This window comes from Anser anser, assembly GCF_964211835.1.
Source record: "Anser anser genome assembly, chromosome: 2".
Lineage (NCBI taxonomy): Eukaryota > Metazoa > Chordata > Aves > Anseriformes > Anatidae > Anser > Anser anser.
In genome coordinates, this window is record NC_139721.1 from 119,329,176 (window position 1) to 119,355,637 (window position 26,462).

At 38.7% G+C, this 26,462-nt stretch overlaps 2 protein-coding genes across 8 annotated transcripts in view; one reads left to right on the plus strand and one right to left on the minus strand.

Moving 5' to 3' along the window:
* The window catches only part of OSBPL10 (oxysterol binding protein like 10), a 122,009-nt gene extending 106,235 nt beyond the window's left edge, over positions 1-15,774 (plus strand). For all 6 annotated transcript variants that reach the window (XM_083827300.1, XM_083827295.1, XM_083827299.1 and 3 more), the window contains 4 exons: positions 8,399-8,585; positions 10,055-10,237; positions 11,786-11,939; positions 12,675-15,774. In XM_083827300.1, coding sequence (XP_083683426.1) covers positions 8,399-8,585; positions 10,055-10,237; positions 11,786-11,939; positions 12,675-12,719 — 569 coding nt within the window. In that variant the 3' untranslated portion in view covers positions 12,720-15,774. The remainder of the gene's footprint in view (positions 1-8,398; positions 8,586-10,054; positions 10,238-11,785; positions 11,940-12,674) is intronic.
* A 1,990-nt stretch (positions 15,775-17,764) lies between these two features.
* Positions 17,765-26,462, minus strand: part of STT3B (STT3 oligosaccharyltransferase complex catalytic subunit B) — a 49,424-nt gene continuing 40,726 nt past the window's right edge. For both annotated transcript variants that reach the window (XM_083827293.1, XM_083827294.1), the window contains exons 12-16: positions 25,930-26,101; positions 23,948-24,121; positions 22,789-22,902; positions 21,482-21,694; positions 17,765-19,452 (exon numbers count right to left, since the gene is read on the minus strand). In XM_083827293.1, coding sequence (XP_083683419.1) covers positions 19,372-19,452; positions 21,482-21,694; positions 22,789-22,902; positions 23,948-24,121; positions 25,930-26,101 — 754 coding nt within the window. In that variant the 3' untranslated portion in view covers positions 17,765-19,371. The remainder of the gene's footprint in view (positions 19,453-21,481; positions 21,695-22,788; positions 22,903-23,947; positions 24,122-25,929; positions 26,102-26,462) is intronic.

The window sequence follows — 26,462 nt, forward strand, 5'->3', positions numbered from 1 at the left end:
GCTTTATAGCAGGTCATATAGGTGAGGTATAAATCATTACTCACTGTATCATACATGCACAGTCTGCTTTGCGATAATTCAATGCTCAGCAATAATTCAGAAAAACAAGGAATTGTAACAATTTAATTACTGGATGATCTGAACCGATAAGCACACCTGTATCAGTGTTGTTACTGCCTGCTAATCTATTGATTTAATGTTTCAAACGACTTAGTCCCTTTTGCCATTTGAAGATAATTTCCTTTGTATGGCTTTTGTATTTTGTCTTAACTAGTTTTTAGACTGTGCTCTTAATAAGCAATCACAGAAACACCAGAACAACTTAGAGCAATTACTTCTTTTTGCCATTGTTATGTTAAATACTATCAACATTGAAGACAGTAGAAAAGTAGAGTGGGAACAAAACAGTTATGGTGACTAAAAAATCCCACCTGATATCTGAAAACATACAGCTATGTTCTGCTGTTTCTAATGGAAGTAAAGAACAAATTCAAACAGTGGAAATGGCTACAGAAGCTTCTTTCCTCACGTCACTAGGTTCTCTTCTTCATCCCTGAAAGTGGAAGAGCCTGGAAACTTCTTCGCTGCTGGATCTGATATTGTTGTTATAGCTGAAGTCTGTAACAGTGCTGCTGCTTCCTTTTTTTCTGTGATTTAGGTATTCTGTTTTTTAGGCAGGGTTAAGGAAGATGGGAAGGGAGTGTGAGAAGGGAGATGGTCCTTCTGTCCATCTCCTTACTGTACTGTTTCCAGCCTGAGTCACTGGTTTCACTTGCCACGTTTTTCCAGTACATATCTATTTCTGATACTGGCTTCCTCAGTGAAGGGAGCTGTTTAGTGGAATCGAAATCAAACACAAAGCTATTTATGATTATATAGGAGCTGGGAAATTCTTCTTGTTGCTGCTAGCACACGCAGTTCCCTGGCACTGGGGATATCTACTGTGGGGATTATTTAAGACTTCAAAGTCCTGATGTGTCCCAGTTTTGAGAGAGAAGGGTCTAGGAATTAACTGCTTCCCTACTCCAAGGATTGTTTAATTTGTGTTGGTGAGAACAAATTCCCTTCCTACCCTACCTTACCCACCTCCCCCCTTTCTTTTTTTCATAATCCTAGAGAGATCCCAGCAGTGTAGAGGTAGGCTTTGGGGAACATCTGTCATGGTGAACATCTGTAATGGTGAACCTTTTATTGTAAGGTTTCCTGCTGTCTTTATGGTCGGCATTTGGGGAGGAAGTGTGGTGTTACCAGTTTATAGCTGTCACTCATCTTTTTTTTTTGTCCATGTAAGCAATCCAGTACTGTGGAAATTCACTGTGACAGCATTTCTGTGAAGTGATGGAGAAACTCTAGAACAGCCCAAGTATTTCTGTTGTGTGTTGAAGACTGGTAACAAGCAGGAGAAAGTTGTACCACTGAATATTTTCTATAATCTGAAAACAGCCTAAACCTGACAGCCTTGGTTGAAAATGCTTGTTTCTCAGTCTGGTTTCTTCACTCGAGACTATACTTTGTTCAAATATATGTAGTTTTCTTTTCTTTTAGTTCAAGGGAAGTCTTCCTAACAAAGTTGGTGTGTAGATTTGTCAAGCTGCAAAAATGAGAAGCTGCTACAACCATTTTTTTTTTAATCATGTTTTACATAAGTATAAAGTCTGTATTAGACTGAGGTCAGCATGAATCCTGGGGAATATATTGCAGAACCAAGAAAAACTAGCACTGGGCTTACAGTGTGGAAAAACTATGTCTGTATTTGCATCTCTGGTAATGCAGAGCCTGGTAATTTGTTGACGTGAAACATGATTTGGAGGATTTTCTTGTTATTTAAGGACAATTTACACACAGCAGCATCTCAAATGGAGTTCGTCTAGCAAAGTGTAGATGGAGACACGTGATTAGTCAGAAGGTATAGAAAGAGGTAGTTAAGATAGGTAGAAACTAGAGTTAGCTACCAGAAGGGTTCTCACAATGAGGTTGGCTGGGAAGGTTGTATAACCTTACTGTTACAAGCTGTTAAAACCAGATTAAGCAAGTTTCTCAGGAATGATTTAAGTATGACTGATCCTGCTTTTGATAAGAGACAAACTGACATCTCATGAATCATGGAAATCCCTGGGTTTTGTTTGTGCATTTCTGGTTTTGCCACTGTGTATTGGATGACCTAATGAATCATGTTCTATTGTTGATATTTTTTTTCTGTCCTCCTCTTTTTCGTTATGAGCATTCAGCTTCTTTTCCTGGCTCTTGCAGGATGTGTTCAGTGACATTGGCAAGTGACTAAAATAACCTGTCGAGTTCACTTCCATACATGTGGATGCCTCTGACTATTTGCTAGGTCAGTAAGGATTTTAGATTCTGAAAAGGCAGCTTCCTTGATATCTCTAGTATGCCTGTGACCTTCCTGAGACTGCATTTAAATCACGCTGGTGTTGACATGGTAGTTTCATTACCCTGTGTATTCGTTCAGTACTATTTGATATATGTAGAAAAAAATCCTTCTCAACAGAGAGACAAACTATGCTGCATTCACATATCAGATAATTTAGTGCTAGGAGCGACCACCTTGTTCTAGTTCAGATATTTAACAGAATGATTTTGGTTGACCTGTAACTTTGTTGTGACCTTAGCATGAACACAAACAGCCATGCTCTATTTTGAAACTTTGCTCCCTCCTGAATTTTTTCGTGTGGCCTGCAAACAATTGGACAAAGCTTTTTATATTGCATTTGGCTATTTACGTAAATAGGGTAGTACTGAATTTGGGGACCTATATTGTGTAAGGAGTGTGTTGACAACATTTCTGTGAGGCTTTTCAAAAGCATTGTTGTTAAGTAGTCTTAATGTCCTTAGGTGTGTAGAGCGTGTTGCTTTTTATCCCTTGGTGTGAGAAGCAGCAGTGGATGCGCTGAAACAGGACGTAATGGAATTGCAAAGGCTTCTGTAAGAATTTAAATAACAGGTAGATTTGAGGGCAGTATGGTTCCGTCATACAGATGGTGCAGCTCAGTAGCCTAATTGCACAATTCTTAGTGTATGCCCTTCAAAGTGACTAAGATTTTTTTTTCCTATGTTTTTTTTTTATTAATTCAAAGTAAATATCAGTTGCAGAGATGCAGAACACGTAGGCAGGCACTGCTGGAAATCTGTGTGAGAAGCAGTCTTCTCTGGTAGCCCTTCATCTTCGCTTCCCAGAGCTCTAAATCTGTTTTGCTAGAGAAATGTCTCAACTTTGTCTTCACTCTATGACAAAAAACATTCTTCAGAGCAGCCAGAGCTGAGTTTCCTCAGGAGAAAGCAGGGTAGAAGAGAGAGTATTTTACATATAAGAATTCATGTTGCATGCACAGTCCCTAATTCTGGTTAATGTTAATTATGTACTAATGAGAGGGCGAGGGAGGGGAAGAGGGTGTAATGAATAGAATTGTATTAGGATTTAAATTAGCAAGAGATGGAAGAGTCAAAGTAAATATTTAATGTGTTTTACATGGTCCAAAGGATCTTTAAACACATACTGATTGTAAGATAAGGGTTTTCTAGCAGAAGAGGATGTGCTGAGCACACCTCAGTGTGGGCTCCTGTTCTGCTGATGGTTTTTGTTCCAAAATTTGATTCACTGGTTAATTTTACAGGGAACATAAAATAGTTTAAAGTGGATAGCTCTGTATAATCGAGTGGCTAGTTATGGCTTGTGATTTTACTCCTGCTATTTTAAATGCTTTAAAAAATCCTTAGATGCAGGCCTTAAAAATTATTTTAAAAATTGAAATCAACCTTGAAAAGGTTTGATAGGTAGGGAAAAGGTTCAGTGCTCTTTCCAGGGTAAATCTAAATAAAAGCAACAAGTGTTGTTTTTTTTTTTTTTTCTGTTCAAGTGTATGCATGCATATGCATATGTTTCTGTACTTGTACAGGTCTATAATTTGTATTCCTGAGGCACAAGTGACTTTTTAATTTACCAGTCCTGAAGACCGACTGCTCCATGCAACTGGAACTACCAAAATATTGCCCTACTACTAATTTCTTTCTTTATCTTTTTTAGCTCGGTGGTTTCAGAATATTTTCTGTATGGCATGGTACTCATTACTTAATTTAGCAACTGTCTGCAGTTTTTGGAAAATGAGCGGTGCAGAGCAGCTGGCTACAATATTTATGAGATGATGAGGGCCCAGTTCTGGTGTCTTGTGCTTCTCTGCTTGAACTGGTGTGGCTGGTGATGCGCTGCATCTGTGTGCGCTTCATCCCCCTGCGTAACTTATACTTGTTCGTGCTCTGTTATGAATAATGCAGCATGAAGAGCCTGTTAAATCAGGAAACTGCCCTAGGCCATTTATGACCCACATACCATTTGTTGTTCAGATTGATCTCCAAACAGTCAATGGGAAGCATTAAATTTCACATGCCTCTTCTGCAGTTATTGACCCAGAGTCTCCTCTGGGTATTCCATCAATATGTGTTACTGGAAAATCAATTCACAAAGCTCCAGCATCATTGAGGGACATGTAATTGTCAAACGGGCAAAATTAGATGCTGCGAACGTTGCTTCCTTTCATGTAGGCTGGGGAGGCGTGGAAAGGAGCATGGCCGTGAATACGTTGTCCTAAAAGCAGGAGCAAATGGTGTCGAGGACATTGCGAGGGGGGATTTCAAAATTCAGCACTTGTTTACCAAATAGTCACCCTTCTCTACACGATTTTTTCTAATAATAGGTTAGATTGCTAAATCCACTTTTCTTCCCAGAGTACTTATCTGGTGCATTCTCCTTGTATAATTGTTCCCTATAAATGTTTAAAATTATAAATGCTATAAAATGAGTTTTTGAAGGAATCTGCAGTTTCCAGAAGAGTTCCTTAGTACGAGGAAGAAATGTTAGTGGAAGTGGGAGAATCTTCTGCAACTTTTCATATATATTTACTTGTAGTGATTTTTTTTAAACAAAAAATGAATAATCCCCTACAGCTGGGGAGCAAGAGAAGAAAAATGTCTACATATTGTCTACTATACAATATCTATCAGTCACAATGAAATTATACTTAAAAGTGGATGCTAAAAGTACACACCACTTTTAAAAATAACTGTTAAGTTTTCATTTCCGTGACTTTTAATGTCTCAAGGTTTAAATTTGGCGGGGTAAGGCATGATCTCAAATTGTGGCATAGATGTTGTCCCTGTGTCATTTTGGCTTCCTCTTCTAAAGGAGAACACGGGTCTTGGTTCAGACCTGGTGCAGCTCCAGTCTTCATGGTGCTTCAGGTACAGGAGGTTTTGCACGTGGACTCTGCAAACACTGGAATGGAAACTAAGGGTCAGGGTAGTGCTGAAAGGGGTGTCAAGCTGTGGATATTTCACATCTTTCCTTTATCCTTTTTAGCTTGTAATTACTGAGCTGGAGTCGTATTTCAAGTGAGGCAGCGCTTCGTTAAAGATGTGTTTATTCAGGTGTTTAAGGAATTCAAAAAGTATGCTACCAAATGCTAAACAAAAATATTGCTAAGAGAGCTGGTTCAATTTTTAATACCTAACCTGCTGTGGTTGTTAAATATTTACAGTGAAGGTCACCGCTGTTATTTGCTGTTCACTTTTCATTAGAGCTCTACATCCCTCCCACTCCTGTATGCAGAAATAAAGCTATCGATCCCTTCAGAGAGACAAAAACCAGCTCGAACCGAGTTTTGTCATGGCAGTGCCTTCTCGTGTCAGAGGAGGGTGGCTGGGCCCTGAGAAGCAGGAGGCTCTGCAGAAGCTCACGTGAAGTTGTGGCTCCTAAAACACAGTGAGGAGCACCCTGCTTGACCATGGTACTGGTATTAGACCTTCATGCTGGAAGCCAGTGCTTTCAGGTGTTTTTTCTGACTGTGTGAGGGTTGTGTCTGTGCTTAGACCATTAAGGCTGCTTTGATGTGATGTGACCCGATGGCAGCACCACAGGCCGTGCCATTTCCCACAGCTGGTTCCTGCTACGGCTGCTGCCTGTGGCTGTAATGAAGAAGGCAGAGAATAAATGGAGGAGAAAGGAAAAAAGGGCATTTGCAAACTCGATTTCTACAGAACCTGGCTCCTAGCCTCTCACCTCTTGCTCTCGTGGCAGTGCTAAATGAAGGATGTAGAGCTCCAGCTGCACTTCCAGCCCTTGCTTAGAAGGCTCCTCTCTTTTTCCAGTTAGGAAAAAAACCTGGCCCCTGTTCTTAGTCTTTGATCGCGTTTTCCTTGTTCCTTGTATCGCCCTGATTCCCTTTGCCCTGCTGGCTGGGCTCAGGAGCGCCCCACACCTGGGCATGCCCTTGGTGTCTGAGCACCTCACTGCTGTCCCCTGCTTGTGGGAAATGGGGAGCTCCAGCCTCCTTGTGCCAGCTGAGGGACTTGGGTCTAAAACCTGTCGCAATCCTCTGGGTGGAAGCTGCTCAGCTGCAGACTGTCAGGTTTTTCTGCGTGTTTGTAGCCATTAGCTTGCTTTGATCCTTTTTTAATATCGTCTTAGTGAAAAGCTTCTTTATTGTTCTTTATTAATTTAGTGTTGTTGTAGCGTCCATTTAGTGAGCTCTGCAATATGCACAGCCTTCTTTTTGAGTAAAAGCTCTTCCTGGTGAGTGTCCTGGACGAATTGTGTAGCTCAACCTTCCTGCCATGAGCTTGGTTTACCTGCAGGTATGGAACTGAAGAAACTTTAGGCAAAACACACGTTTGTTCCGTCTGGGTCCCGGCTGTTCACTGGTGTTGGAGGTTCAGCACATGACAGAAGCAACTTGTGACTTGCCAAAGGCAAAATGATTACACGTTCTTTTATGGCATTGCTTTTCTGCGTTTGTGCTTTTGCACTCTCTGGCTTGTTTGTGTCAAACTTGCTGGAGTCGAAGCACTGCCTGAGCTGTGGCTGGCAGGCTGAGGTTGCACAGGTCCTAGGAGCAGCTGCAGAAAGCTAGCACGGTCTGCAAAGGATGTTTTCCAGTGGAACGGTGTCAGTAAGACACAAATGACAAGCAGAGGAGTTTCCTGTGCCTGGATTTTGTTCTAGTAGTCGGAGCCAATATTTAAAATGATGATTCTCTCTAAGTGCCGCGCTTCTAAATTCTGAGTGTTATTTAGACTTGTGTTGCTGTACAGCGTTAAGGGCATATTTTTATGTTGACATTACTAGTAGCTTGTTCCTATTCAGTGCTTTTTCATCATTACATTCCAGATCAATTTGCAAGATGTGTTGTTATTGCCTTCAACACACAAACTAATAAATACAGCTAGTAATGCGTTGCAGTTCTCCCCTCGCTGCCCCAGGGTGAGGGTAAATTGGCTTAAGCTCATCTCGTTGCTAAACAGATGCTATTACTGTTTGTGTGTCAAGACGATTTTCCTGATTTTGCGAAGATTTCTGGGGTCTAAGTACTTCCTGGGATGGGTTATTTTCAATCCCTGTTGAGGAAAAAAAAAATTCAAAGTATAATTTCTGCTTTTAGACAGTTATTAAATTGGATATAAAGGAGTGTAAAACTCTAATAAAAATATAATACCCAGTTGGCATTGCCTAATTCTGTGTGCAGGGTTTACATTGCTGTTTACCTGATGTTATGTCTTATATCCTGTTCTTTGCCATCCTAAAGACCAAACTACAGCTATGGTGGGGGTAGAGCTGTATCAAGAACCTTAGGGGAAGCTAAGATCTTCTGATCAGACATGGAACTTTCTTTGTAGGTCCAAATAATATGGGAATTTTCTGCTGCTGCTGCTGCTTTTGTTGTAAGGAACCTTTACAGAATGAAATAGAGTTGCCAGCAATTTTCTCTGCATCGTAGAGAGTTTGGTTTCAGCGGTAGCAGAGAAGTGGCCCCTGATTGATGATGCAAGACTTTTGCAAAGGCTACGTGGGAAACCAGGCATTTTGGAAAAAAGGAGTAAGCTTCTAAGAAATTTCTAGGTGACTTCCTTAAGCCCAGCCTGACCTCCCCTTTTGCTCCTACCAGCAAATAGTGGGTCAGAAGCTAGCAGAGAGCAGCTGGTGGTATCTGACTGAATGGGGAGCCAAAGGGCCCTTCGGCCATGCCTAAATGAGCACCCAGAGCATTTGGTGTGGTGGGGGGCTTTTTTGTTTTGTTTTCTTCAAGAGAATGTGATTTGTTTTCAGGTTCAGCAGTTTGCTTGGCAATGAGACAGAATAAGTAATCCAGACAGATTTTCTGATAGGCCATTTGGCACCGTGAAGAACCAGAGGCACACATTAGAATTAGGTGATTTGAAAATGCTTGTTTGAAGAAACTTGTTTCAGAGAGCAGGCTTTTCTTAGCAGACGGTACCTCCTTCAAGGCAAGTTGCACGTTGTGGAAGTATGTTGTGATGGCAGTATTTGGTCAGTGTCTGTCAGGCCTTATCAACGAGCTTTAATCGTTTCACCTTCAACCTCCTCCTTACCTAGGTGTTCTTCACTTGCTGGAGCATGAAGAAGAGTATGTTTTCACACTCCCCAGTGCCTATGCTCGCTCGATACTCACCATCCCGTGGGTGGAGCTTGGAGGGAAAGTCAACATCAACTGTGCCAGGACTGGCTATTCCGCTACGGTCACGTTCCACACCAAACCCTTCTATGGAGGGAAAGTCCACAGGTAAGGGAATTACTCTTATTCTTGTTGACCTGATACTGGATTTCAATGGAAGAACTTACTTTGACATCTGTTCGGTTCCTCTATTGGACTGTTGTGTAGAAAGATATCTATTTCTTTTCCTGATAGTGCCTGAGGTGACTTACAGCTTTAGAGCGCAGTTTATTGTAGTTACACATTTCATGTCATTTAGCCAAATTAGATAAATATCTCTTGTTGAGCTAAAGTCAATGTATTCTTCAAGGCATTTCCACCTGTAAAAATTGCTGTCAGGTATTTAAATGGCTTGCCCTGTGTTATAACCTAAATACCTATGCACAGAGTGGGATCAGAAAAAATGTATGTAGAAAAAGTAGTATTTGTGCTACACCAGCTGTTGCTTCTGTGCGGGTGGTGTTAGATGAGCTGATGTTGCAGGTGGAGCCAGCTTTTATTCCTGTAAGGAGCACGTCACTGCCCATAGTGGTGGCTCTCTGCTGGCGCCTTCCAATTCTGCAATGAAATTCTAGGTGAAAATACTGCTGATCTGTCTTTGGCTCCCCTTTATAAGGGCGTGAGGAGGAGCTGTGCAAGATAGCTTGTCTTACTTCCATGCTCAAGTTGGTGACTCCATCACTGAAATGCAGAGCTCTCTTCTAGTCCTGCTGTGCACTGTGGCTGTTTCCATGGCTGTGCTGCCTGTTGGGATGGTGCGTTCAGTTATCTAATATCTTCTAATATCTTCTTCCATATGTGTGTCAACCATTTAAATATCGTATTCAGGCAAATACCAACATGGGCTGTTTTGATGGGAATTTTTCTGAAAGGTGTAGATTAATAATTGGTGCCCATCAAAATAAGTGAACATTGGGGAAAGTTGTGCTATATTAGTTTAATCATTTAAAAACTTATCTGAGTTTACTTGATATGGATTACTAAAAGCATGTGTGCGTTTTCATACAGACATACACACAAGAAACTCCTCCCTGTTTCGGTTTTCTAGTCCTACCTATCTATTTTGCTCACTCTTAAACTAGTTCCTGAGCCATTGAGGTGACTTTAATACTGCCTCACAGCAGCTGTGAAGTAAACGTGCAGATTTAAAGAAGAAAATAAGGATACCTGAAGTCTTTGACAGGTATCTGACACCATTAGGTTCAGGTGTGAAAAATGAACCTCAAAATCTTGTACTAATAATTTCACATGAATGTCAGTTGGTTTTGGTTGTTTTTCAGGCTGATGAGATAAGCAGTTCTGGGTTTTAAGCTGGGTTACTGCTGTGCTTTGGGAGAATGTGGTCCCAAAGTTAGTGCTGTGTTAGCAGAGCTTTTGTAGCTTGAATCTTTTGGGGGACAGTGCCTTTATGTTTGAAAAACTATTTTGTAGATGTAAAACAATTGCATGTAGCCTGCAGTGCTAGAGCTTTCATATGCTGGTAATAAATGGTACCAGTTATATCTTTTGTGGCCTTTTTCTTTTCCTTCTTGTATTAGGGTTACAGCCGAAGTGAAACATAATCCCACTAATACCATTGTATGCAAGGCACAGGGGGAATGGAATGGTACGCTGGAATTTACGTACAGCAATGGAGAAACCAAAGTGATTGACACCAACAAATTACCCGTTATCAGGAAAAAGATTAGGCCAATAGCAAAACAAGGCCCCCTGGAATCAAGGTAAAGGCAGAGGCATTACGGTATTGTGCTGCTTAACCTCGGATGAAAACAGAGTGGTGAAACAAATTCCTGTTATAAATGGCTTGGTTCAAAAAACCCCTGCTTTCATATAGCATGTTAATCTAGGCAGAAAGAGCTGAAGCTGCATGTTGGTTCTTTGGTATATAAATTACATTGCCGTGATGTATACATAAATTTTCTAGAGGAAAAAATGCTCGTATGCATTTTAATGAGTATTTGGGAACTGGTGATCTACATGCTTCTTTGATTGTAACATGGTAGTCAAATTAGTCAAATTGTTACAGATAATTTTGCATTTTATAGTTCACGCTGGAACTTCAGATTTTATGGATTTCATATATATACGTAATATATAAGCACACAATATATATGTATAAAAATGTAAAATGTGATGTGACGCATAAATACACGTACATACGTGTTTTTAGGCTGTGAGAACTCGTCATATGCCTAATTCTGACTAGGTACCTTAGAAAAAAACTTTATTCGCTGTCAATAACTGTTTACATTTATCTTCAGAAGAATCAATATTTTTATTGAATTTAGGAACATTTTATTGGAGGATTTAAAAAACATGAGTAAAATTTAATTTTATAATCTGTAAATATATTTTTATTGTACAAAGGTGCATCTTGAGCCTTTGTGCAGGGTCAGATGTTATTTTCTACTTTCTGGACATGCTTGTTTATCACAAACCTATATTTCAGTGTAGGTTAATAACAGAGTTGGAGTAAATAAGGAAACCAGCAACTCTGCAATATATTTGTTGTGTTTTTGACACTAGATAGCAAATTATAATTACCCAGTGTTTCTGCAGGATATGTAGCTCATCAGATTGTAAACAAACTCATCTAAATACCCTTGGAAATATGTGAAAGTTGCAGTCATTTTCTTAGTATTTTTCATGGCAAAGTTGTTGCTAAGCTAATATAGTGTGAAGAGGCATTGCATCTGAATACTGTCAGCCAGGTGAAAAACAAACTGGGTTATATACTGATAATTATCATCAACTGGAAATACAGTGTAGACCTTGTGCATGCTGAGTCATGTATGTCAACTATTTGTTAATAACCTGGTGGGAGCAGCCAGTGAGTGTCCCAATGTAATGTGCTCTTAGCTTTTGTCTAATGTTCCCTTAAAATTTAAAAGTTATCTCCAAATAAATGCAGAATAGATGTTTGTCATTTGGGGGTAGGTCATCAGTAAATAATGTGAACGGGAAATGAAAGAGAAAATCCATCAGCTTTGAGAAAAATGGTCAGGTCATAAAGAGTCACGAACATGAACAAAAGCCATGGAGAAAGTTAACTTGCAGGGTAGATTCCTGGGAACTGAGCGCATCTGAAAATCTGGTCCACAAATGAATATCCCTGTGAAAGTGGTGGTTCACAAGCTACGCGACTTGCAGAAATGGCTTGGAGAACGCGCCATCAGTCTGACCCTTGCTGTGCTACTGGTCTAGCCAGGCACCAGGCTATGGCAAAAGTATTCTTACTCTGTTGCTTTTGTTCCTTCCCAATCACACAGGCACCTTTGGCAGTATGTCACCAATTCTTTGAAAGAAGGTAATATTGATGCAGCAACAGAACACAAGCACCACCTTGAAGAGAGACAGCGAGCAGAGGAGAGGCAACGTATGGCTCTTACAATGCCCTGGAAACCAAAATATTTTGCCAAAGAGGTACTTGTGTCATCTTTTCCTTAAGGGCCTTAATAGCATCTTTGTGCACATGGTGGGGTGCTAATACAAATGAACACGTTTGTGTTTCTTGCCATGGGCTAGTGTTGTTATATATCACTGATTTTTTATTTTTATTTTTAGTAGAGCGTGGCTTTTAGAGAAGAGCAGTGGATTATTCCATGTTTGTTTTGTACACTTGTTCACCTTCCTTCAGTTAGATTTAATTTAACAATTAATTTTTGGTATCTAATGTTAGGCTTTTTACCTTGAAACCCACGTTGCTTTGCACATGCTCTGTAGTCACGTCTCCTACTAATCTTCTTAGCGTATTTAAGTGAACATGCTCTAGGGATAATTGTCCAATGTAAGTAAGCATGGATGTCTTAAACAGTCTTGGGTTTTATCTGCTTGAAATTAGATAGATTTTGCTAAGTTCATCTTTGTTCTTTCTTAGAGGAAAGGAGAAGCAAGTAAGACTTTGAGAGAATTATTACATGACTTTTTAAGTCAGCCAGCACGTGCATCTATGTAAACCCGGAGTTCATCTGTTGCATCTTCCCATTGCTTCTATTCCCCTTTGGAACTTTTTTCCCTTCTGCCCAAAATGCAGAATTTTCAGATGACAGGGATGGCTTTTTTTTTGTGTTGATTGGTGGTATTTTAGCTTTTATGTGGAGATATACAGTTTCAGTATGTATAAATCTTGTTTGTAAACTCTCCCTAATTTTCTTACAGGGCGATGGTTGGCTATACTTGAATCCTCTCTGGAAGACCCTTTGACAAGATACAGGAGATCTTATTTTACCTTAAAGGCATTAAAAGGAAACAGTATATAACTTGTCAGATGTCATTCAAAAGGTTCTGTTCTCAGAAGATACAAATGAGAAGCTATATACTGTGAACAATGCATCTCAAAATAACCACAAGCTCAAGTTTATTCAGGAGCCATTTTGCGTGTATGGATACACAAACAGATGTGCGCATGTACATATATACACATATACACACACAGTATGCATGTGTGTTTGTGTGTGTATTACTTACACTACACGTAAAGAAAGTAGAAACACTAACAGTGATTTAAAGACCTTATCCTCTAAATGTTCGGGCATAGGACTCGAGCTGGAATTGGCTAGGGTTCCCTGAGTTGTGTGCTTGCAGGATCAGGCCCTAAGCTAGTATTTAAAAAAAACACACACTTTTTTATTAGTACTGGTTAAGGTTTTCTATTTTTCACTTTTGCCAAAAAAGTTTTGCACTTAAAATGTGACGTCACTTAATGGCAGTCATTCAGTCTAAACAGTCATCGAATAATTCACCTCAACATGAGAATGACACATTGACAGCGCGCTCTTTGGGATGCTGATTTAAGAGCACGTTTCCTGTCACTTACGAGTATGAATTTTCTGCCGCCAAGTAGCAATACCTTCTCAAGAACACTGTTCGCACTAACCCGCTGTGTCCTCACTTTTGTTTGTTCCTACTTCCAAACGTTTAATTGGTCTCCAGTCACTTGTGAGCCAGCTGCTTTTGGTCTTGCTGTGTGATGTTCTTTGGCTATTGCCATGCCAATGCTTTTGGGTTACACGTTTTGCTAAGTCCCTTCTGGCAGACGTAGCTGTGGTATTCACACTTAGTTTGCCTCAGCCTTCCACCCTGACGTTGTCTGTGTCTGAGGCACCCCAGTTCACAGCCTTGCCTTCAGAATTAAACCACTGCTGATGCATTTTCGCTCACGTGCCAGGCTGTGAGTTGAGGCGGGTGAGGCGGGGTAGGAGTCCTGCTCTGATGTGCTGCTGTGATGGGTCTGTGCCTCCCCCAGCAGCTGAGACGCTGCTGCTGTGCATTGCTGCTGTGAAATGAGAGAGCCCTTAATTCCTCCTCGTTCAGGCTTCGAGCAGACCTGTGTTTTCATTTCTTTTGCTTTTGGCCCAGGTGATTGCTTTTGGATGGTTCCTCATGAGTAGAGACAACTAGCCTTTTCAGATAAATGATTTTCTGATGTTAAAGTAACGATTTAGTAAATCACTACTGAAATAAGAACTTTATTAATGAAACAAATGAAATGGGTTGTAACTTGTTTCATAAAATAAAGGAGTAAACAATCCTGTAGCTTGATCTTGCTTTGTAAGATAACCACTGTGACACTAAGAAAGTGGATTCTAAAAATGTGCTAAAGCTTCGCTGCTTTTTAGTTTGTATTTGTTAAAAGTGAAGATGTTTTTGAGAGAAGTGACATCAAAAGGCAAGTGTAAAATGTGCTGACTTCTGCTCAGTGCTTCTTTTACAGCTCCCCATAAAGAAACCACTATATTTCTAACATACAGTAGCATGGATGCTTACTTTTCTGTAGTACTGATTAATTTTGTGCCTTTTGTCTGCTTTCTTAATACAACAGCTGTTGCTTTATAGATACTACACTAATATATGTAGGTTAAAGGACTGCTTTTATCTGTTCTTTTCTTGCATTTTATAATACTTTATTTTTTTGCTAGATACTAAAATCTCTTAAGCAACCCAAAAGGCTAAACAGAGGTGTGTACACAAGGCTACATGGCATTAGTTGTTCATTTGGATGCACTTAACAGTACTTCAGATTTAGAACTTCAGATCCCTGTTTAATGAGGTCTGTGCTCCCCCTTTCCTCCTAAATGCTATTTTGTCTGCTTGTATATACTTTTTTTGCACATTAGAATGATTCATGTTATAAATTATTTAAATCCTATTTTTTAAAAAAATGCGGGCTGTATGAGCTTGGTTTTGTAACTGACACTTTTTTTAAAACGGAAAAATCTTATTTTTAGGTATAGTTGATGTTTTTCTGTAACAACACCAAAACGATGCTGTTGTAGTTATCACTGAACTACTACCAAGTATCATCAGGAAAAGGCGTACCTTATCACCTGCAAGAATTACTTTACAATGGATCCGCTGGTTTAGAGGTTAGTCTGATACGTAACTAGAAGTATTGATACATTTTGTAATGTCATCACCAAGAACACTCTAAGTGCAGAATGAAACACATGCAACGTTTCCTGCCAGAACTCTGACTTCATACACCAAAGAACAAGCCACACACTCACTAACAACAGCCATTGAAAACCTCTTGTGAGGCATGCAGGACTGCGCTCCTGAAAGAGTAGACCTCTTTCAGCTTTGGCGGTGTGACTGTCGAAGCTACAAAGATGTTGTAGCGTTATTTTAAGACAAATTTTGAATAATTTTCTGTTTGTAATTTATTGAAGATTTTTCCTGGCTGCATGGTTGGTTGTTTCTGCATGCCGAGAACATTCCACTTGTGCTCTGATAAATGTCTTGTTTTGATGCTGTGAAGAATCCTCTGATGCCATTACCACTGTTTCTTTTCCCAAGTAACTTGGGAGAGGTGAGCATAAAAATAGTCCTTTCGTTAAAGATCCTATCAGCAAGAGATTCCAGAACAAGAGCCAGAAGAAGTGTCATTTTATTTTTCTGATAGTTACGTGTTTAGTATATTTTACAAGTCTGAAAAGTAAATATTCCTAAGACTTACTCTGTAGGTTGTTCCAATAGCTGTCTTGGACTTGCAAGTGATTATTTTCCTTTTCAAGTAGCCAATGTATACACTCGGAATTGTAATGTAAGACCTTACATGTACTTCATTTTTTTTTGTGCACACCTGTAGAAAGCCTATGCAACCTTTTTTTTTTTTCTTAAATTAGAAATGTTCAGAGAGAAAATTTATACCTTTTATCATTTAAAAGATGCTCTGGCAGTCTCTTCTGATTTGCCTTCCTTTCATAATTTGTGAATTTAAGATTACAATGCTCATGAATAAAATATTTGTTTCATTTAATAGTGGGATGCCCTTTCTCTTTCCATTGAAAAAGTAGCTAACTGCTATCATGTATTCTCATGTCCGGGAGCATAGTACAATGATCAGGGCATGCGTGATCTCTTTTCATGGCTCATGTTTTTATTTATTTATCATTGTTGTTGTTGTTTTTATTTTTAGCTCCCTGTTAATACTGTCCGACACCATATAGGTTTTAAGTCGGACAACACTACAGCGGGATAACAAGGCTGGGTAGCATCACAGCTTTTGGAAAGTCTGGGGAAGGTGTTCCTTACTGTGTCACATAAAAGAAAGAGGTTAGGATGTTTCCTCGATTCGGAAAATAATTTCATTTAAACTAATTCTCGATTAGGTACCTTTTAAAATACAACTCTAAATGACTGCTTTATTGGACACTTGCATGGGGAAAAACATGCTTCACTCTTCCTGGTCTACATTTTTCAAGCACTGGAAAACACAGATCTGGTTTATTTTAAACATTCACCCACATCGTTGGAAACTATCATGCCAGAACACTTTGCTTTAATGCAAAACAGCAAACATCGGCTGTAAATGAAACAGGAAAAGTTGCGTTCCTTGCCTGTCACGGCATTGCTGCGGGGCCACGGCTTAGAGCAGCGTACACATTTGGTTTAAGCACATTGTTGCTGACAGTTTTAGTCACAACCAAATAGGATTTAATTTCAGTTTTTACTCATGGTGGGATTGATATGTACAGAGGACCGTGTCAAAGCAGTGAACTGTTTTTTCAAGTGTCTTGACATTTAACTGTTGGCTCCCCATTTTGGAATTACTTCCACAAGTCAAAATAATTTCTTGTGGGCTAGCCAACAGTACTGGTGCCCTCATTGCTTTCAGTAGTAATGACTAAGAGCTACAGAACTTCAGCAGTACTTGCTCTTAGGGACTGCAGGCTTAGTTTATTAACAACTGGAGGTCTGAGCCTGGCTTAAATATTTTTTTTCTTCAGCTTTTTACTATATTGTTGCAATTATGCTCCAAAATCTGCAACTTTTGACTCAGTAGAGCACCAGAAGGATGACCTATAACTAAGGAAACAGCCAAGTATGGAAGGTAGGTTGGGCAATCATGCCAGATGCTCGTGTATTTTCCTTTGCTGGTACAGGTATGGTTCAGCTCTTGTAGCGTGATGAGCTGCAGGTTAGTGCAGCTGAGTACTTGTAGGATGCAAGTGGCGAAGCAGGCACTGACACAGCGTGCACAGCTGAGGCACCAAGGAAGGTCATACCATGCCTGCTGTTTTTTTTTGGGTCATTTATTTATTTTTAAGTGGCTGCATTAATGATGTCAAAGCAACTTTTCATTTAAATGCAGACCAGTAGCAGAAGCCTTGAAAGCAAATTAGACTTAAGACCGTTCAGGTAAGTAACAGTCAGATTTGGGCCCAGGCTGGCTAAGACTCCTGTAGTTACCTTCTTATTGCGTTAAAAAAAATGCTATAAAATCAGTATTATTTCTGCTCTATTAAAGAAAGTACTGACAGCTAAACTGGGAAATGTATTTTGAAAGAACTGTAAAAACCTCTAAGGAGGGAAGGGTACTGGTATTTTTTTTTTTAATCAAGGCTGCGTTATTGCCAAATGAGACTGACCAGCAGCATCTATTCAGCTGACTTTTGGATGTTCTTTCAAATGTTTGCTTATTTCTACTTCTGTTGAGGAGACAGGATGCACATTTCCTTGGAAGAAGCAAGAAACTACACCAGCTTGAACTTCTCTAGATGCTAGCAACATTTGCTGAAGCTTGTGTTCCCTGAAACTATTTACAGCCACCTTGGATTTCATCACAGCAGGGGTCCTATATTTAATATAACATCCTTCCAGCTTAGATTTATTAAGTAGCTGCTGTGGCTTCATTGCAGCGATTTCATGAGGTCAGCAACTTTATAGAGTTTGAATGTCTTAATTCATTACTAGGACTATAAGTACCATGTCACCGCGTTAATCACAACAAAACTGACACAACACCCTTAACACAAAAACTTGAATTAACTTTATTTTCCCCTACAGTCAACAACTGGTCTGCATTGAGCTTTAAAGCAACAAAATAAAATGAAATCTCCAAATGACAAGGGGCCAGAAATCCAGATTTAATTACCTCTGTGAAAATGTTGCAGCTGTAGTATTGGTCTGTATAAACCACTTAAGTCAAAAATGAGTTCATAAATCAAAAAAAATATTCTACACCTTGGGAAAGAAGTCAGCAGTAACATTCTCATAAGAACACTGTAAATTTACATTTTCTTCATGAAAGGTACATACTATTCTGCATTCTACATCAAATTACTGATGTAAGCTTTGTTTCTATAAAAAGTTACAACCTGTGGCAGGAAAACAAACTGCAAAACCCTTTCTTTCATTTTATTAAAAGAAAAATTTCAAGTCTGTATAAAGTTTTCCTATAGCTGGAAAGTGAACATGTTCAGTCTCCATTTATATTATCTTAGTGCATTTAGTCTGACAGTTTTCACCACTTGTTTTCTTAAAAAAAAAAAAGTATAAAAGACAGACAAAGCAAATAGCGCTATAGCAGGAATTTCTTCAACTGATTTAAGCACTCTAAATAAAAATGCAGAGAAACAGATTTCCAGAAAAACTTTTTTTACCCTCACAAGAGAAGGCAGTGAGGGGGGGGGAAGAGGTTTGCAAACCCCCTACAACTGATAGCCACAGAAAGGGGTTCTGTATACCTGTCAACCTTTTTTTTTTTTCCTTAAATAGGCTATACTTGTTTTATCAATGTAAACATTTACCTAAAATAGTTTAATTTCTGTTCTGAAGCACCAGCCACTGTATGGTGCTCAGTTATACATTACTATAGCATTCATTACTGTCATTTCGGATCTTTCAGGAGGATACAAATTTAGCCCTTGTATCTACAATGTGCAAGATTTGCCTTGTCTACCTTATGAAATGATAGTGTAAGGCAGCAATACTGCAATCACATATTAAACAAAAGCAGCTTGTCCCATCTCAGCTATCACCCAATTGATATGTCCTGTCAGCTCCTGTGGAAACTGCAGCTTTGCTTCTTACACTCCAGATCAAAACCAGCCTGCAGCAAGAGTAAAAGGATGTTTAAAGAAACCATTGCAAAGTAATAACGGGAGTAACTTATTTTGAACGTTTAATTTCAAAGACAGCTCTATTTCCTCTTAATTGCTGAAAACAAGTCATTTTAGATTTGACCATTCCAGTTAACATACTGCCACTATTCAGCTGAACAGTGTTTTCCAAAAAAGATTGACAAGTATGCATGTGCCAAGGACCAAATTACAGGGTTCTTTGGTGCAGTCAGTCCAAATTCTCAACAGATTTGAAGGATAATATGTACCAATAAAAAAAATGCTGCTAGACTTGTATAGCAGCTCTGTCTTGCTTCACATTACAAATCTAAAACAGCTGTTCTCAATAAGCCAATATTTTTAATCAGACATTGCCTGAAAAATTTTGTACAATAATCTGGACCAATGATGGTTCTGTACCCTCATGTTGCTGTGAAACATGACTCGAGCTAAAGGCAAAGACTGGTTATCTCAAGGACAACTGCTTCGTATTAGCGATCAGAACAGTGTATTTAAACTGTCTTCCTGTTGGGTCTCTTGCCTTTCTTTAAAATTAGTTTATTCTTAATGTAGCCACGCTTCCTTTTGGAGGTCTAAAAAGAAAAACAGAATACAATGTATTAGTTAATGATTTAGTCTTGACCGCGTTTTTAATACTGTGCATTGCAATGCCTGCTCTTTCTTTAGATTTATTTTTAAAGAGCTTAACGGGTAAATCCTCAACTAGGTATTATCCATTTATTATTTTTAAAGTTGGGATTGTTAATTCATGCCCAACATTTGCTTTTGTACAGGCTGTACTTTTGCAAGCCCCATATACCAGATATGTAGATTTATTTTCAAAGCTTGTGCTGAGGCAGAATTAATAATTAACCAACAAGATAAAGCTCAAGTAGGCCAAAGAGCAGAAGTGATAGAGAGCATTAGTTTTGTTTGGAAATCCCTTCTTTTATCTTTTTGCACTATTTGATTCTCTTTAGAAGTTAGTGAGCTAGACAGTAATACTTGCTTGAAACAGTATTTTTCAAGAAGTAGGAGAAATCGAATGATCACATTTTAGTCTTTAGTCCTCTGCTGTCTGTAGGTTAGTTAGCTCTTTCTGCTCTTGTGTTGTTATCAGTGGATTTTAGATTCCTCTTTTGTTTTTTAAAAGGTGTTAATGGGGGGAAGCATTAATGTTAGTCTTCACTAATATTAAATTCAAAGTTGCATAAACACAGTTAGCTCCTGACAGGTAGTGCTTGCCACAAGTCTGAAAGTAGGCAACTCCCACACTTACTGCAGTTTGTTGTGTGTCTACCAGCTGGCTCTATTATGTCAATTAAATATGACTTTTTTCCCTTTTTACTAAAAATCATAATATAATAATATTTTTAAGCAAGACACAAACTAATACACAATACTCAGACAATGTTATTTCTCTGAGTTTGAGCAATGTCACCCTTCATATGGAAGAGTGATTTGAGATGGACTGGATTTCCAGTAAGGAAGCAACTGTTGAAAACCTGTGGCTACTACGGAGCCTTCAGCACATTTTTAAGAAATCTGAGTTTAGCCCCACGCTCTTTGCTGGTCCTCTGATTTCTTAATGGGAAGCAGAGCAGGTTGGTACTGCAAGAGTTGGCGATGGATCAGAATTAGCGTCAGTGTTTATCCTGTCTTTAGGCAGGACTGAAACATCCACAGCTTAAGTGTGGTCAGTGCATCTATCACTGATAAATATCTCTCTTAAGATCAGAAGTTACACTGTAAGTGGCTGATAGGTGTGGTAAAACTTCTGATTTCTTTTTAAGGCAAGTCTAGCTCCGTTGGCAACTTCAAATACCTTAAATTTTATGAGCTTGCAACAAATCATTTAAGTAAGCAACTTTTACCATTAGGAGTCCCCTCTAACATTCCCTATTTGTACTTCTATGACACACAGCGTAACATTACTGCCTGTACTAATTTAGTTTGTTACGTGTTTGTTTCTGACAGGATTCTGGAATTGCTGTTGTGACATACGTTAGTATGTATAGAAATCAGGTTTTGTGAAGGACAGGGCTGCTAAGATTCTCCCAAACATCCCTGATAACAAATCTTTCTTACTAGGCTGAAGAAGCACACCACAACTAACGCTGTTAAAAACATTAAGATGACTTCAAACAGGAAGCAGCCAGACACTAAATTCCATCAACAAAAAAATCATATTTAATTTATTTCATACAAAAGTACCATTTTTAAACTTCTAGGCATCACTACTTTCAAACAAAGTCAGAAAGCAACTTCCACATTTTTTACTTAGTGAGCCATAGTTACTGAAACATGAATTGATGTACTTTAGAGATTATACTTCCAGTTACATGAAGACTTAGGAGTTGTAACAGCCAGTGACACACTCTATTTCCAGTTAGCATTCTGCCTAAAAAAATATCTAGCCTTGTGTCTTTACATGCTTGTAAGTTAAGCAGACAGTAAATTAACAATTATTACCAGCAGGCAGGTCTGATATTGGACACTAACATGAACAGTATCCATAACATTCTGGCTAGTGGAAATACATAATTCACCAGCTATGTGATGCACTGTTAAAAATAAACTGCCATTTCCTGACCCCTTTGAAAGACTTCACTGGGAACCCACCTTCTTTGACAAATACTTCTGTTTCGGTACAATGTTGGTTACTCTAAGTTTATGATCCAATGTCTCCCTGTTGTCTAGTTGTTTCACCTTGTATATTCTAACAAGCCAGTGCTCTGAGGTAAAGGCTTCCTCCAGATGTTTAAATTTAATGTCCTTGTTTCCAATCTCAGCATTTCGTGTACGATCAAATCCTGGAGGTGTCCGAAAATCCAGCTATAAAGATTAAAGATTGCATATTAGTCGAAGATATAACCTAAAACATGCATCACTGCAAACTATAGTACTTCATACCACATGACAACAATTTCCTCTGGTCTAGTCAAAGGATGACACTTCCCCTTACACTGGTTATTACTACACAGAGAACTCTCACAGTTATTTTTTTTTACAATTGAGAAAGACGAAAAGAAAGTCTCATTCCTACAAACAATGCAGAAGAGAGCACTTAAGTGTCTGAACAGAAATACCACTTCTACATTCAGAGATGGAACTACTCAAGCAAAAACCCGAGGTACAACAGGCTACGGTAGCTTTTTAGCACAGCTGCTCATGTACTTGCCAATCTTTTATACTGCTGTAGTTTGCACTTTCATGTTTTTTGTACAATCTGAAATAGTTCATATGAGGCTTATCAGTTAAATTTGATCCTTGTGTTAAGAATAAGATCCATTATGCTCAAAATTTTAGCTGAATAAAGTATTCTTTTGCTAACATATCAAAATGATGAGCCCTTGGGGCAGGGGGTGGTTGCGGAGGGAAGAATAGGAAAGAAAAAAAATGCAAACGAGGCAGATTTAGCTATGTATGTGTTTGATGATCCCAAAGGGGACTGACAACTCACTCAGAAAATTATACCCTGCCCTTATTATATAGTGCAGTGTTGCTTAATACACTGATGTGACTTGGATAGGAATCAGGTAGTTTCTGACAGATACTAAATCAAGTAGTTTCTGACAATTAACTGTTTCACTTATGTTGTAGAGAGCTTTACATTTGGTTTTTGTAACAACAAAACAGAAGAGTTAAAGCTTTAGCGAGTGCACTGCATAATGGAATTAAGACACTCATCGGAAGCAAGGCAAAGGACAGCAAAAAGCTAAGTACAAGTCTTGGTTAGCAGCACAAGTGCTTTTGTCTAGAGGGTGTATGCAGTAGAACACGTGCAGACATTATAATTGGTAAAGCAGACTCTTACCTCTGATTCTGCTACTACAAGCAATGCTCAATCTAAAAGATGGAAAATGCATCAAAATAACATTTGTTTTCTGATATTTTAATTACGATTCAGTTGAAGATTTTGCACTAACCTGCATCTCTCCAAATCTGTAATAGGACATTTTATACATGAGGCAGTTCAGTAAAGTTGGAGAACCTGCCTTGTCTACCCGGAATTCTCCCTGAGGAGTGAAGTAATCACTTTCCTTTAAAAATAAAAGAAGATAAAAAAAAAGTCAATAGAAACTAAACCCATATTTAAGGTCATTTCTCATTCCCTTCTCACAAAACAAAAAGAAAACAACACAACAAAATATTTTTATAAAAAAATCTAAATTGACATCTACAATTTAAAAGCTAATTCAAGCCAGTCTTAAAACAGAAAGCGATGGTGCTCATTAAAGGTAAAATTAGTTACAAACTACCTGATTGTAACCCAAAACCGCATGGAACCCACCTTCCTAAATCCCCTTTACAATCCTGCTACAAATTTTGTCACTTCACAGTAAGCAGTTACTGGAAAACTAATCTGAAAATGTAAAAGTAAGACATCTACCAAAATTATTTTTCAGAAATGTGAAAAGCACTGTTACTTACTATTGTAAGTACACACTGTCACTGGATACTTTGTACGTGCAGTGTCAAAACAAAAATTTTCTGCTGTTTTTGTACAAGATGAAACTATTCATGCAGGCTACTCCCTTAAGCCAGCACTAATTATCTAGGAGTTTTTGTTAGGCTTATGCAAATACTACTACAGATTTTTGCAATCTCTGAGATATTCTAATAACTTACTTAAACTCTGTGTAAGTAAATATTAACAGTTCAAACTCTGTAATAGTAGGAAAGAAGCTACAGAAATCTGTAATACCAGCTGTTTAAACGTTCTGAATGCTCCTACTTTTTTTAATAATATGACAGTGCCTAGTGAGACACAAACAGGAATTACAAAAGATATCCTGTACTTTTAGTATCATGCAAAAAGGTGAAAAACTTTTGAGGTTATTGAGCTTTCAAAGCCATAAAAACTGGGTTACAGGCCTCCACAGTGTTATTCTTCTAGAAAAACAACCCCTAACACATTTTTCAACAGAAATTGCGACAAGTAGAGATTTCCCTCCACTGTTAAGAGTACTACCAGAAAGGCAACAATGTAAATAAAAGTTAAAAAATAAAAAAAGTAGAGATGAAAACACAGAAATAACATGTAGCCAATAACACTTCGGTTTTCCTGTGAAGTTTTCCACTTACTCGAATATCTTTGGGATGCTCCCCCTCTGCTATTCTCACCATCCACAAGAACTTATTAATATCATCACCAGAGTAGCCAATCACACCACCAAAAATAATCAAAACGTAATCCACATCCAGGCTTCTCATGATCTCGTATGCTGCTGATTCATTTGAGGACATTGCCTTTCCCACCTGTATCATAGCAAAAAGAGCTTAAGTATCTGTATAGGAGCCCATTGTACGGATTCTCAGATCAATGGCCTGCAAGACCAAAGTCCAAGAATACGTATTTACCGAGCAGACCCCACATTTTCATTCTAGATAAAGAAAATCCATTGCCTTGATTTGGAAACCCCACAGCCCAACCTAAGTAGAAATATTTTCTCCTCTGTAAGAGAAGTGCTGCCTGTTGAAATGAGCTGTGCAAAACATAACAACAATCATTTTTCTTTTGTGGCAGCTACAGATTTTTTAAGTCACATCTTTATTGCCAGAAAGTTAGTATGGCAGAAAACACCTAATTACAAATTACTTTCAAAGCTTTAGACATAATCTAAAGTGAATAAATTATTTGAAATATTACTGATTCCCCCCCCCTCTTTTCCCCCTTTCCTTGATCTCTGTCCTTCAGTAACGAAGCAGCCACGCTGCACTGTACTCAGTGGTGTTGAATTTAGGGCAAGTTTATACAGAGAAAACATCAGAATAGAGCTATGCTTGAGTTAAAAGCATACATTGGCAAGCCAATGTTTTGGCCTTGAAAATCTTTTTAAAGCTGCATCTAAAACCTCTTCCAAAATGGTCATTTTCCACACTTAAAGAATTCACTTAAGTCAGTAACTGGCATCAGTTTAGTAGTTCTGTTTGCCATTGAATTTCTTAAAGTGTAACAATGTCTCACTGCAGTAGGAGGCCATAACTACAATATAAATAATATCGCATCCAAACTGGTAACATTCAGTTAACTCAAGAACTTAATTAGAAAATACTAAGCTTATGCTGCAATCTGTCAAAAAGATAGAGAACCTCAGTTTCTTGGCCATTGTCCTAATTGATGTGAAGTTATTTGTCAGATTCCTATTCCTGTGCAGGACGAAGTCAGCTGGCAAATATTTCAGGGCAATGCCTCGTTCAGAACAGAAGTTCAGATATTTGCCACAAAACACACTCACTTGTTTCCCTTTCTTCAGAAATGGAAGGAAACAGTGCCAGCAGTCGTACTGGAGAGAATTCTTTATTAAAAAACATTACTACTAGCTGCTGTAATGTGCATGGTTACTGTGCTTACGAAATGTAGGCGACTGTTCCAAGGTCTCTTTATGCACCTGATAGGCCTTGCCCTACCGGGACCGGCTGGTTTATACATAACATCTGCACTACAGATATTGACAACAGCAGAATAGAGCTATCTATAGAGTAGACAACAACATAGAGCTATCTGAGTTGAATGAAAGAAATTAAATGTAAAAGTTAAATGTTTTATCTAACTGCATATTTGAGGGGACAATCACATCCAGTCTACAACACTTCCATTTTTACTCAAACTTTCTCAAATTCCCAAGACACCTAAAAATTCATTTTATCTGGTCACTTTTCATAGTGCCATTCAAAATCCAGTCAGCAAAGGCACTGCTGAACTGGAACAATCCATATTTGGATAGTGCTGGTCTAGTACTAAGCACAAGGGGACTGGTTACACGACTTGATGCTATCTATTCTCCCACAAAGAAAAAGAAGAGAAACAGAAGTGGAGGTGAAGTTCTGGAAACTCCCAGAAAACAAAATGGAGAACCCAAAAGGAGAATCAATCCCCTCCAGCCCCAAACCAATCTTTATAACAGAGTTCTAGGAGATGCCAAAACAACCCTGTTCCTTCCACCTGTTTCCCTCTCCGTGGGATTTTTTTAAATACCATACTATCTATCAACTGACATTTACAATTTCATGCTTGACTGAAATGTAAATGTTTCTGTGTTTCCACAGAAAGCTGCCACCCTTACCAGAGCTATGTGGCTGTTGTTCCAAGTGTTGTTATCAACCAGCGTTGTCCGGTTGGCCATGCCTGCTATCTGATAACCATAGTCCCACCACGACATTACTCTGGCATGCTCATCTGTGTTTTGTCTCAGCCAGTAGTAGGCTTCCCTGAAGTCATCCAGGATATTCCGAGTGCTGGGAAACAGAGTTCATTTTATTCACATCAGTATAAATGCTGGCAACAAATTGACTGCAACATGATAAATCTGGGGTCACAAATTAAGATTTTCTTATGTGCTCAACTTCCTTTGAGGGGTTCTGTCACCAGTTTGCACTCAGAAGTTTGACAGCTGAATGGCCCGAAGCCGAAACTGCTTTTAGAGATGTGACTAAATGCATTTCCAGTTGAATATATATCTATAAACAGGTTTTATGACTCAAATACTTTTTTTTTTTTTAAATTATCACGTTCATTAGATTTGGATAGGATTACTTTCATGTACTCACATTAAATATTTTCTTAAATTGTATATATTTTTGAGAAGTATTAAGAGTT